This window comes from Miscanthus floridulus, chromosome 11 (genome assembly GCF_019320115.1).
Source record: "Miscanthus floridulus cultivar M001 chromosome 11, ASM1932011v1, whole genome shotgun sequence".
Lineage (NCBI taxonomy): Eukaryota > Viridiplantae > Streptophyta > Magnoliopsida > Poales > Poaceae > Miscanthus > Miscanthus floridulus.
The window spans coordinates 51,210,764-51,225,028 of NC_089590.1; the positions used below are offsets into that span (position 1 = coordinate 51,210,764).

Here is a 14,265-nt window from a genome sequence, read left to right on the forward strand (position 1 = left end):
TTCTCTCACGGGAACAATTTTTTAATAATACTCTTAAAATTCAGTCTAAATTATTCGAGACAATAACACACACCATTCCAACATAACCAAAGTTTACTAAAAGATTCCACATTAAAAAAGCAATTCTAAAAGTAAACAGGGGGCAAAAAAAATTACATCGCCCATATTCTATGGAAATGAAAGTTGTAAAGCACTCTAGGTGTTTGGGTTGACCTCCAAAATTCATCGAATTTGGTCCATATTTGACACCGGTGGATGTGAAGCCAATTTCTTGAGCCAGGTGAACCAACATTATGTCTATGGGCTAAGATTTTAGTTCCTTGAAGACACATGCCGGTCAAAGAGAATGACGACTATATTATCGGAGTGCGTGAATGAGAACCTCTCGATGTCTTTGTTGTGGCCATTTCTCTCTCTTTTAGCCGAGCGCCCTCGAAAAAACATCACATGTATTTGCATATATAGATGTTGTGTTGTATCACTGTTTACGAGCATCTTTATATGACTTTCTGTTTTGATTTTGTCCTTGTAGCTAGGAAGCTACGGGTTGTAATTCGGAAAATAAATTCCCAATCCAGCTTCAAAGCTTTGTATATATATATTTAGGTCCTTATAAGAAAGAGCGAAATACATTGTAGGTCCTTAAACTTTTTCTGCATTCTCATATAGAACCATGAACTCTCACACCGATTATATAGATTCTTCAACTTTTGTTCATTCTAAGTTCACTGGATCTAATCATGGACCTGAATTTATACTTCGAATTAACTACTTGAAAAGTTGTCAAGTTGAAGGACACAACTAATCTCTTCAATAGTTCATAGACCCAAATGAGAATAGAAAAAAAAAATAGAGACTCACAATGCATTTCACTCGAAAAATACATCTCACGTCTCACCTTTACTTGGAAAAGAGGGTATTAGCAACTATTCATCTTGTTTTGTGATGTTTGGCACATGGCACGCCACCAGATGTCAGATGTTGTTGTTTTCCTCTAAAAGAGTATAAAACCTGCTGCGCTCTTGCTGCTACTTCTACTTTATTACCCAACAGTGCACACTATTAATTAGTGATAGTGTTGAAGTGGGTGACAACTGACATGGCACGTTTTTTAGCAGATCAGGTTTCCTCGCGTGCATAGTGTAGAGTTCTCATCCGGGACGCAAGCAGGTGGTATCTCGGGGACCAAACGTGCAAGATCTCCACGCTAGGCCTTGTTTGATGTACGTATATTTATTTTAATTCAAATGTGTTGAGTGGAATAGAATGAAACTTAGTTTAATTTCACTTCAATCTACTTCAATATATGTGGATTGGGATGAATACATACGCACATGGGTAGATCCATAGGGGGGACTGGGGGCTCCGCCCCCGTACAGCTGGTGCATAAGTGAAAAATGAAGAGGGTGATGGAGAAGAAGAGGGGGAAGAAAGAAGAAAAATAGAGAGAAAGAGGAAGAAAAAGAGACCAGTCCTTTCACTTTTATTCTGCATCCGTCACTGCATACGCATCAAGACCTTAACAACCTTTCCCGCGTGACGAACGCATCGTCGACGCGAGGGGCAAGACGCGCTGCGCGATTGGCTCTTGCACGAGGCTACCGACCCCCCTCTCTCATCTCCGCCCTCCATCTCAACAAATCCATTCGTCTTGGTTCGAGTGGTCGAGAGCAGTATATACTACTTCTAAGCGTTAGCAGTTACCAACACGAATTCGCTTTGGCAAAACTACAAAAACATCGACGTCGTGCTTCTGCTAGCATGTTGCTAGCGTACTGTACCACCTAACTCCGCGGCTCCACGGTTTTCGGCGACGTGCCCGGCGCCCACCGGCCGGCCTGTCACCTGTGGCTGTGGTTCTGCGCTGCGTCCGCGCGCGCGGCCGGCGGCCCCCGTGGTCGCTCGCGCCACACGGCCGCCGACGTCACCTTGCCGCAGCCCACCAGACTGTCACGAATGGAGGCGCACTACGTGTCGTCCTCGTAGAGGACGGGCGTCGTCGGGCGCGTGGGGGGTCCCCGGGACAGCCGAGGCCACCTCGAAATCAATACGCACCGCCAGATTCAGTCGGAGGCGGATGACGGTTGGGCCCGAAAGACTTGTCGGGCCTACCTGGCGGTCTGGAAGGCGGCGGGAGGGCGCAGGGGAAGCGGGGGCATCTCCACCGCGGGAGGCGCGTCTCGGGCGCGCGAACGGCAGCGTAAAAAAAGTCGGAGCTGCGGCCCGTACCCGTGGGACGGCGACAAGTGTGCCCCGGCCCGCCCTTCCCTCCCCCCAAGCGGGGCAAATCCCAAACGGACGGTGCAGGAGACTGGGCGAGCGAGAGCGAGGCCCCAAGCCAGGTGAAGCCGTGAAGGGCGGCAGTGTTGCTGTGCCTGTGCGGCAAAAACGAGCTCACGGCTCACGGGCGCGGCTCAGGCGCTCGCTCATCCGCCCATGCGCCGCGGCGACGGCCGGCCGCACGCACGCATGTGCACGGCCGGGCCCCGCGAGGGGACCAACTTGTGTACGACCGGAGCCGGAGGACCGTAGCTTGGCCATGTCGCCACGGCGGAGGGTGGTCCGTGCGCTGCCACCGAGACCGACACTAGCTTTTTGGCGAAAGCGAAGGGGATGGGGTCACCCCCCACTGACAAACACAGGCGGCCTAAAAACTTCGCGCAGATCTCAGATCTGCTGCCGTTCTGAGTGTCGTATCCGGGATGTGCATCGTAGGACTGTAGTAGGAGCTTGGAGCTCAAGAATTTTTACGCTCGAAAGTGAAAATCAGTACTACTAGTTCAGTATACGGGTCAATAGACCCCACAACAGAGGGAGTGACGTGTATATTTTTTTTAACCTCAGGTACCTCATTGTCACCGAGTTACCCGTGGAATGGAAATCAAATTTTCGGTTTGTCCAGCTGCTTGTGAAAGCAGTTGTCCCCGGCTGTTAGCACAGTGATTTGTGACATTTAGCTAATGAAGCAGCAACATTAGTGGCTGCAAAACCAGCTAACAAGCCCTTTGCTTCCACTTGTTACGTAAACTTTAAGTTTGACTAAATCTACATTAATGTCAACGTGGGTTTTATATGAGAGTTGATTTATTAGGTTAATATACATACACCTCTATCTCTGAAAGAGTGTCATCCTAGGTTTGGACTATGTCAAACTTTCTTAAACTTAACTAGATTTATAAAAAATATCATCAACACTTATATATCTAAATAGATTTAATATAAAATATATCCCATAATTCATCTCATGATACTTGTTACACCACATAAATATTGGTACTTTTTGTGTATAATTGGTCAAACTTAAGACTTATTGACTCATCGAAAAGTGAAAATGACACTTTTTTGGAGACAAAGATAGTAAGCATTTTTTATGACGTGATAACGACACAACATTTTTAAGAAGAGCATATAGATGAAACTCTCTTAGCTCAATTACAACTCTAAATAAGCCATATAATTAAATGTCCATGAAATAAAAAATAAAAAATATACATTAAGAGTAATTATTTTATCCATGTTTTATTGCATTCTATAATCTTAGAGAGAATACTATAAAACTCTTCTATGGGAATGGCCGGCAAGAGCAATTTATATAGATGGGGTAGTCCATGTAAGTGGACCTTGTGACAGTAGCCTCTAACTATTTTCATTACTACAATGTAAAAGGCCTAAATCAACCGTATACATAAAAACTCTACCCCGATCAATGTTACCAAATAAGTATCATTAAATTATATATTAGTTATATTTTAATAGTATACTTATTTAGTGCTATAGTTAAATGTCTTCAAATTTGATCAAAAGGGAACTAGAATTACATACTTTTTTAGGTTGGAGGTAGTACTCCCTGTATTCCAAAATGAGTGCATTTTTAGCTACAGTGCCAAGTCAATTAATCTCTATTTGGACTATCTTTTTCACAGAAATGCTAAAATGTATGACATCAAATAAGTGTGATTATATTGATCATGAATATATTTTGTAGTATACTTATTTGGAACCATAATTATTGATACTATATTTTGACTTTGACATCAAATAAGTGTCATTATATTTGGAACCATTTGCATTTTTTGTATGAAGGGAGTACTCTGTCCGTCCTAAACAAAAGTTCAATTCCAGATTTTAACCAAGGGGAAAAAATCAAAGTCTGAATCAATTTGTAGAAAATAGTATATAAACATTAATGTCTCTAATCGATTACTATGAAAATATATTTTGTTACTAAGCTAATGATACTAATTTATAATATTATAAAGATTAACTTTTTTATATACTTGATCAAATTTAAACTTGTTTTGACTTATAAAAAACAAGAGATATACTCTTTTTGATGGATGTACTAGGTCCGTAAAAAAATACAATTATATATGTGTCCTTTATTAAAAAGGTGTCCAAAGCTGATCAAATATATATACCTAAAAATAGTAATGCTTATAACACCAAATAGATATACTATAAAAATATATCTTGTAATAAATCTAATATTCCTATTTCTATACCTAATATTAAAGAGACAAAATTTCTCTCCACCTATTTTTTCGTCCGGTCCTTCCTTAACTAACTTTGTGAGAAACCGTACCAAACACATCTACACCCCTACTATTTTATTATATGAATATTGGGGTTCCTTAAGGTAACTTGAATAGGAATCCTAATCTAAATAGACTCCTTCTGTCATACGAGGCTTCTTGCCTAGCATAGCCTGATCGAATAGGAATCCTACTCGAAATAAAAATAGAAAATAAAATAAAAGTAGAAAGTAAGCAAATATAAATTAGACAAAGCTATTTTTTATGATCACGGGAATTGATCTTCGTCATCGCGTGCAACAGCTCATGATTTAGCTTTTGCATCCAGTTAGTAAAAAAAAGCTTTTGCGACCAGTTCCACGCCTATTAATTAAGAGCAAAAAACAAGTTCTTCATCTTCGGTTGTCCGTCTAATTTGACTCCGATGATTTTCCCCTTTGTATTTTTCTGAGGCTCCATGGACGATTTTTCGGAGTGTTAACTTATGTCGTCCTTTTTTCTTCTTCATTTGGGCAGAATCCTGAACGGACTCACGTCCGATTTACTCTCTCAGCAGGCCATTTTTTCGATCGAACTCATGTTCGTTTTACTCTCCCGCTGTTGTTTTCCATCAAGGTCGATTTTTTATTTTGTTTCTTTATGGTCATACATGTCAATTTTTCAGTTTTGTTTTTCACGATTTTTGAACCATTTTTATCCCATTCCAACAAAAATAATAAGTGTCAAAAACAAAGACCTTAACTCTTTCCTAAGAAGCAAAGATTCCTATCACTAAGTTAGTGATGTATTTTTAATTGATTAGTAATAAAACTTCTCATAGTGATGGTCCAACTTATCAAACAACGAGTTAAGGTCTTACGATATTTGTTGTCCAATCTAGCCCAAATAAAATTATCTCTATGTAGCGCAATATCCAAAATAGTCACCACATATAAAGAAAGACCAATTCTTGATACGTCGATAAATAACTAACTTCATACGAGTTAGAACAACTCGCATCTAGCGATGATGCGTAGTCCTATTATTATACGTATTGACTTCCGTTGTAACGTACGGACACATTTGTTAGTAATATAATAAATATCGATATCTTTTTTATTTTGAAATATTTTAATTGGTATCGTGTTAGAATTGTATATATATATATTCTTTTCGTTGAGCAGTATTTTTCCGGGCGTAGACGAGGCGAGCTAGCAGTCTGTCGCTCTGTTGTCAGAGCATGAAGCCAAAGCCTTCTTTAGTTGGCGAAATTTTTTAGAAAATGGTATTGTAGCACTTTTGTTGTTATTTGGTAATTAGTGCTCAATCATAGTCTAATTATGCTTAAAAGATTCGTCTCGTGAATTTCGTCTAAACTATGTAATTAGTTTTATTTTTTATTTATATTTAATACTTCATGCATGCGTCCAAAGATTCGATGTAACTAGGAATCTTGAAAAATTTTACAAAATTTTAGGAAACTAAACCGGCACCCGGTCAAAACCAAAAAGCGATAATAATAAAAAATTGGTGCTCGCAGTCACAGGCTCACAGCTGGGCGCCGCTTGGCTTGCCAAGCCAGCCGTTGATGCCGCGAAGCCGAGCCAGCCGCCCGCCAGCAGGCTTGCCAGGTAACCCCGTCGTCATCCACCCGTTCCGCCGTCCCACCCCACCCGCGCCGAGAAGGATTGGAGGAACCCTACCCTACCCTACCCTACCAATCTCGCCTCGTTTCGTCTCAGCTGCATTCCAATTCCATCATCTGTACCGAGAAGCGGAGCGGAGAGACTTCGTGGTCCCCCTCCTGCTCTGTTCATCAGAAATTCAGAATACAGGAGGCAGGCCGCCGCCCGCAGGCAGTCCACCGAAACAAAACACTACTCCGTCTCTCCCTCTCCTCCTCACGGCGATTTCCTCCTCCCTCTCCTCGTCCGCCGAGGCCGCAACGCAGTGAGCCCGCCCGTCCTCCGTCCCCGCGCGAGGTGATGCTTTACTCCCTCCTCCTCTCGTCCCTGTCCCTCCTCCTCCCTTCTCTCTTTCATTCCTTCGGCCACGATGTGCATGCATGCTACTACGCCGGGGTGTCACGGCCTCACGGGTACGAGAGCTTCCCGGATTAAGGTGCCGAGTCCCTCTTCGGGGTACCTCATGTGGTTGGGGAATTCCCTCCCCGCGTTCCATCTCATGGTGGGTGGTGGTGCTATTCGACTGTTAGATCTGTTCTGTCCGTTCCGTCTCGTTCTACGCTTCTGCGAGGAGAACGATAGCTGCGAGATTTAGGGGCCCTAGGCTGGAGTAGGCGGCCTCTGTTTTTGGGGTGTTCTGCAATTCGGACAGTACGGGACTCTGAAGCATGTCTACATAGAGTCATAGAGAAAGGACGCCTGTTTTCCTTTTTTTAATTCCTTTTACGTCCCTCTTCGTACTGCTTTTGTTCCCGGCTGGCTGTACTCTCTGGTCAAGAGTTCCTTGGCACTGCTAAGCATCTCTTGAGTTTTCGCCACCAAATCCTATTGTCAGCCCTCCCTCTGTTCATCTTATTGGGGATTCTTTTTAGTGGCTCCTAAATCCCAAGAGTTTCAGCGTGGTCATCGTTTAAGTAGTCATTTGAACACAACTAGTCAACCTGTTAGCTCTTCGTTTTGATGGATTTATGGTTAATCTCGTTTTATATGTTTTTTATGGAGAATTGATAACCTAAATTCTAGGTAGCTTCAATTGTTTGTTAGCTATCTTGAACTCTGCTATTTCAGATGAATCTGTCGTGTGTGTGATTCCAATTTTTTTGAGAAAGATGTGGTATGTGCATACGGCACAACGGTTTGCTGATTCTATCATTATCAGCCCCATTATCAAACCCTGGCAGAGAGCACTGAGATAGAGCTAGGTAAAACTCCTTTCTGGATTAGGCTACTCACGAATCACGATAGCATCCAAGACCATAATCCTTAGGATTCCACTTGTGCAAATTATTGTTCCAGGTATCTCAAGGGCTTTGGTGATATGCCCGAGAAAGATTGCACTCATGTTAGTTACCTCTGTTAAACGATTTTGTGTACAAAAAAAATAAAATCTGTTGAATACTCTTACTCATGGGGTTCAGGGTTCTGACTTTGCTTGCTTTAGTTCAGCTCAAAATAATATTATTTCCAAAGTCCCAGCCCTCAACTATTTCTTCTATCATGTGTTGGTCACCTTGGATTGCCTTAAGCTTTGTAAACATTACAACCGCATTTTTACTTGCTTGAGCTTTGGCAAATTCTACTAGATAGTTAGTTTATAAGATCATGCCTACTATATATTTTTATATCTGAATCTTATCTGACACTATTTTTTTTCTCTTGTAACTTTATGATTGTGCAACCACAGAATCTGGATGCTCCTGCCTATGCATGATGTCAACCACCAGAGATATTGTTTAGTGCTGGGGAAGTTGTGCAGTTTTGGATCATAAATTCTACAGAAACAAGATAATTATGGATCGCGCAGACACATCAGGGTTTGTCAGTGGTGGTTGCTTTGGTACTACACTCCTGCTGATATTCTTCCATTTCGTCTATTCTACGGTCCGTGTCTGAAAGATCGTCAAGAACCCTTCAGCTGCTTGGGCAGAAATATCATCAGGCCCCTGTTCTTTGAGCTCTCTGGTGTTTTATCTCATATTCTTTTCCGCCATTGTTATAGCGTCTCAACTGTGATGGATAACGACTTCATGGACAACCCCCATCCGCCATTGTCAGAGGCTCTGATGAATGACCCCTTTGTTTTAGTGGGTTGCTCAGCGCCAAGCTCCACAATGGAGAACATGGGCCAAAGCACACTCTGTATGGATGGCCTGAACCCAGCAATGGTTAGTTGCAGCCATGTTAATGGAAATACACAGATAATGAATGACATAGCAGCGAGAGATGATGGCAGCAGGTTAGTCCTTGGTTTGGGCCCAACGCCGAATTTTTATTCTGCAGTGTCTACTGGTTCAAAACAAGATCAGAGGTTGTCTGGCCAGAGTTCCACATTTACTGATTCAGGGATGCTGAGGCTTGGACTTCAGATGGATGGTGGGGAAGCAATTCAATATCTGCAAGCACCGACTGGAGCACTCCATTCTTTAGGTATCGTTGATGAGGCTTCAACATCTACTACTGTAAGGAACATGGGTGGTTACATGCCATCCCTACTCTTTGCTCCCCGCTCCGATTCTATTGTCAACGAGACACAAGTAGAAAACCCAGATTCTCTAGACCTCATGCACAGCACCACCAACACTCAGCATCTTCAACATCACCTCCAGCTCAGCCCCGAACCCTCTGCAATGACCGAGTCTTCATTTGGTGTGAGTTCTGATGTTGTCACTGCAACAACTACATCAGAACGTAGCCATTCCCGACATCCTAAGAAATGCAGGTTTAAGGGATGTTCCAAAGGTGCAAGAGGCGCATCAGGATTGTGTATTGCTCACGGAGGTGGGCAGAGATGTCACAAACCTGGATGCCATAAAGGTGCCGAGAGCAGTTCTGCATACTGCAAAGCCCACGGTGGCGGTCACCGGTGTGAGGAGCTTGGTTGCACCAAAAGTGCAGAAGGAAAAACAGATTATTGCATTGCTCATGGTGGAGGCCGCCGCTGTGAACATCCTGGCTGTCCTAAAGCTGCCCGGGGTAAGTCTGGGCGGTGCATCAAGCACGGTGGCGGGAAGAGGTGCTCGGTTAAAGGTTGCATTCGGAGTGCCGAGGGGAAGGCTGGACTGTGCATTTCTCATGGCGGTGGCCGACGGTGCCAGTATCCAGATTGTGGCAAGGGGGCACAGGGCAGCACATTGTACTGCAAGGGACATGGTGGTGGCAAGAGGTGCATCTTCAATGGTTGCAGGAAAGGCGCTGAGGGTAGCACACCTCTGTGCAAAGCACACGGTGGTGGGAAGCGATGCATGTTTGAAGGAGGTGGTGTCTGTGCAAAGAGTGTGCACGGGGCTACTGAATACTGCGTGGCACATGGAGGAGGGAAGCGCTGTTCCGTGCCTGGCTGCACCAAAAGTGCTCGTGGCCGCACTGACTACTGTGTGAAGCACGGTGGGGGCAAGCGGTGCAAGGTTGACAACTGCGGCAAGAGCGCCCAGGGGAGCACGGAACTCTGCAAAGCCCATGGTGGAGGAAAGCGGTGCACTTGGAGCACAGGCTGTGAAAAGTTCTCCCGTGGCAAGAGTGGCTTCTGTGCGGCACATGGTACCTTGATGGCCAGGCAGCGAGAACAAGAGGTGGTGAAGAATGTAGGAAGCATGATTGGACCAGGTCTCTTCAGCGGCATTGTGGTGTCATCTGCCACCGCAGCAAGCAGCATGACGAACGAGCACTCGTCCTCTGGTGTCAGCACCGCTTCCGACACCGTGAGGAGCCAATCAATGATTCCTCCGCAGGTGCTGGTTCCTCGCTCTATGATGCCTTCTTGGTCGTCTGAGCCTGTAGATGGAGGCAGAGAGGGAGGTCATGTTGTTCCTGAGGGGAGGGTCCATGGTGGTGGCCTCCTGTCACTTCTTGGTGGCAGCTTCAGGAATGCCGATGTGGAAAAGCTTTGAAGCTAGTGCTTTTCCATCTGCAGATTCGGTCAGTTTGTTTGTACATAAACAGGGCGCGTTTCTGCCTATTGAATTCTTATTGTGCCTTTTCTTGTCTAGATAAACATTTCAACATTCATGTACTGGTTAAGTCCTATTGTAAAGTGGTGACTGGCAATTGTTGTGAACGCTTTTTGGCTTGTTGGTTCAGTTGTAGTCAGTACTGCAATAAATTCGTGTACTTATTATGCTGCTCTTATCTGTTTGTGCGCATTCTTAAGAAACTCGTCTGGACTTTCCATTGCAAAGTGTTGGATGCCAATTTTCTGAAATCTGTAATTTTTCAGCATGTCGGTCCAGGTTATATTTGTTCTCTGTTCTTATGTGTTTGTGCATTGTTATTAAGTTATATTCGACTTTTTTTTGCGGTGGTGATGAATTCCCATATACCTGAATCCTGCCTCTCTCCTGATCTTGTCGTTCTTTTTTGGTACTATATATAGTTTTATAATGAATAATAATGCAAAATGCTAACCGGAGAACCTTATTCCGGCAATAACTCATCACGTCCATGTTTTATTTTGATTGCCGAATTTGGTAAAGAAGAGGTGCAACCTTAACCACATGCTTAGACTGTGTTCGGTTCAGCTTTTGGAATTGCAGCCAAAAGCAAAAAGCCAACTAAACGGATAGAACCAAGCAGCGACTCTTGTGTAGTACAATTTTCATAGCACAATGGACCCTTCTTTTGACTTCCAGCTTTCTTCTTTCCGATGGATGGAAATAAAAGAGACGTTTAGCAGCTGTTTCAAGGGAGATAAAGAGAATAGGTTTAGTTGTTTTAACCAGACAACTTCAGTTTTTTCACAGCACATAACTCACTGTCTTTTCCACAACACATGAGTTTTTCCGCAGCTCACAACTGAACAATACAAACCCTTAATAGATCTAGGAGCTGCACACGATTAACATCTTACACCACCTCAGATCTATACAAACGATGAGATGGAATGAAAAGTGTGTCCAAAAAGTAATGATTAAACGAGTATCTTGAGATTAACGGCCATAAATTATTAGTGGATTTGAATGAAAAGTGAGTCCAAAAAAAAATTGATTAAACGAGTATCTTGAGACTAACGGCCATAAATTATTAGTGGATCTGAAAAGTGAGTTCAAAAAGAAATGATTAAATGAGCATCTTGAGACTAAAGGCCATAAATTAATTAGTAGTGGATGTGATATCTCGTACAATAATGTGAAGGCTTGTAGGGTTGTTCTTCGTTAATCTTTTGTTAGCTCGTCCGAATAGTTTTTGAGATGTTCCCCGTCACTCAGGGGCGAATCCAAGATATCATGTCATTGGGGTCAAAGATTAAACAACGGGGTCAAACACATGTTGATTCTCTATTTGAAAGAGTAATTTGCAGGTGGATTAAAGAACTTTAAGTGAGTTTCTGGCAAGTTACCGGGCCAGCTGACCCCGATGGATACACATAGATTCGCCCCTGCCGTCACTCCAAAAACATATCTTGTTGCTTAAAAGACCAGACCACCCATTCAAATTGGGCAGCGTTGCTAACTACAATTGCTGGTTTATAGATCTCAGTTCTCAGTGAACAAAATATTTTGAGCTAATCACCACTTGCCAAAATGGGTCAACCAGAGGCAGATCCTCAGATCCGAGCTTAAGAGGTCTACGATAATACGATTGATTCTGGTGTAGTGCTCATCTCGTTGACAGAAACTTAAATATTCACAACCCAAATAAAGCCCTTCTGCTAAAATTCTTGGATAAGTTCTACAGTAATGCAGACATCCCATGGGTGAAGCTGACCTGGTCAAAGCTTTACTCTAACACCAACATCCCCTCCACATGCAAGGTGCCCAGTTGGATCCTTTTGGTGGAAGGATATTCTCAAGATGTTCCCTGATTTCAGCTCCATGGCAACTTGTAACCCAAATCAAGGCAATTCAGTCTTGTTCTAGTCTGATAGCTGGAGTCACCCCGGTCTTAGAGACACGTTTCCTTTGCCAGGAAACAGGAATGCTCCATCAGTTATTTCCTAGACAATGAGGTTGACAGAATCTTTACACTGCCTCTCTCTGTCCAAGATTTTGAAGAACTTGAGAGGCTTCAGCATCTCCTAGAAGACAGAGCTTGGGATCAGGACATTTCAGATAACTGGAGGTTTAATTGGAACTCAGGAAGCTTCAGCTCCAAAAAGGCATACTGTTTTCTTCAGGGCACTCAGGTAGCCTCTCCACTTTTCTCCTCGCTTTGGTCCTCAGGTAACTTGGGCAAACACAAGTTCTTCTTTTGGCTCCTTCTCAAGGACTGACTTAATACAAGAAACCTATTGAGAAGGAAAAACAAAGCTTTGGATGATTACAATTGTGCCATATGCAGCTCTGGTGTTGAAGAGACGTGTATGCATCTATTTTTTGAGTGCCCTTTCAGTATTACCTGTTGGAACTATATTGGTATACACTGGAACCTTGATCTACCCCACTTGGATATGGTCTTACAAGCAAGAGCTGATTTTGGGAGAAGTTTCTTCAGGGAAACATCTGGACTTCATCGGCTCATCTTCGATGCTATCCCTTGTTCCTTCGTCAGTTGGAAAGAAAGCTTCAAGAATGAAATTGGCCTGGATTGCATCAAGGCCAAACCCAGCCTTGCAGGCGCCTTAAGTCTATGGTTAGAGAATCTGCTTTAGAAGTTTTTGTTTTTTCTATCTTGGGCTTTGCAAGCTCTTTGTAAAGCACAGCTCGTGCATTTTATACTACTTTTATTCCAAGCATTAATACAAAAAAAAAAATAGGTGGGGGAATTCCCCTACTGAGCCCTTCAAAAAAAAAAAAACTTTGAACCAAAGGCCCAACATGCGATGAATGACGTGAAAAAAATTACGATCGAGCAACTAGTCTGAGATTTGCCGCCACGAACTATGACTAGATCTCTAGAAAGAAAAGAAACGCTGGATGCCAGCATGGGAGTGGAAAGATCTGACTTATTCCTTTTGTTTAGCATCAGTTTGCGTAAGGTTTGGTTACTGCACAATGTTGGTTTACTTGCTGCAGGGAACTTGGCTGATGTCGTCCTTGGTTAACACACCATTGCGGAGTATGTGGTAAGTTCAGAGATGTCCCTGTTTTGGCAGTTTAGAGTGGAATCCCTCCGTGTAAAGACGGCTGTGTTCTGCGCTGCACAAACAGAATGGTTATTCCTACTTCGGGGCGCTTGCCGGCCGTGTGGCCAACAGGGATCACGAAGCTCTGTCATCCATCGGATGGCTAGTTTAATCTCGCTGTCCTTGTTAATCAGGCGGGCACAGGGGCTTCAACGAAGGCAGTCTGGACGGTGAAGGAGTACGTGCCCGACGGCGACGCCCTGAGAGGAAATGGAAAGCGTTAAGAGACCCTTGTTGGGTTATCAGGTAATGCACAAAAATTAAGTCTATCAATAGGTTCGTGGACAACCCACCTTGTACCCCTACTTCTCTCTTAAAAGAATGACAATCTTCGTTTCAAAAAAACAAAGACAATCTTGCAGTATCATCCATATTATTATTTTTTTGCTAGAACAGTTTTGGATTTTTGGTTAGCTTCTGTCCAGTGGTGCCGATGATCTGACTTTTGAACGTGTTTGCATGTGTTGGCAGGATTCCCGGGCGACCTGGACATGTTGGCAGGATTCTCATTAACTACCTAACCAAACATGAAACTGAAAACACTCCTATATTTTTCTGCGAATGAAGCAGTACACTGTACACATATCATGCTACTGAAAATTTATGCAATTTCTGTAGTTTACGGATGTGATCCATTCCATTGACACCTAAAAGTAATAACCTAAAACAAAAATAGGTTTGCTGAGTATTTGGAACTTACCATAGCTTACTTAGGTTCCTTCTGGAACTTGTTTATTCATGTTCAAATTGTCAACTTGACACAATGTTACTATTTTCTTCGTCAAACCCAAAGGTCGGTCGGTTTATTCTCTCATATTACTCATATGTGTAGAATTCTAAATTCTACCATTTCCGTTATAGCTGATGTGAGAGCAACCCCTATAGCTTAGCAATTATGGCAAAAAAAAAAAAAAAAAAACAGTTCAACAGACTCTCTATCTCGTATTCTATTTTTCCCTGCTGGGTAATCCGGCATTCTCGTTGGCCATTTTTCCCGAGCAAGAGTTGCTCG

At 43.2% G+C, this 14,265-nt stretch overlaps 1 protein-coding gene across 1 annotated transcript; it reads left to right on the forward strand.

Annotated features, from left to right (window-relative positions):
* The first annotated feature begins 6,223 nt into the window (after window positions 1-6,223).
* Window positions 6,224-10,314, forward strand: LOC136490702 (uncharacterized). Its single transcript, XM_066486904.1, has 2 exons — window positions 6,224-6,493; window positions 7,881-10,314. Exon 2 carries the CDS (start codon window positions 8,209-8,211, stop codon window positions 10,081-10,083), a length of 1,875 nt encoding a protein of 624 aa, XP_066343001.1. The 5' UTR covers window positions 6,224-6,493; window positions 7,881-8,208; the 3' UTR covers window positions 10,084-10,314.
* Window positions 10,315-14,265: the final 3,951 nt, after the last annotated feature.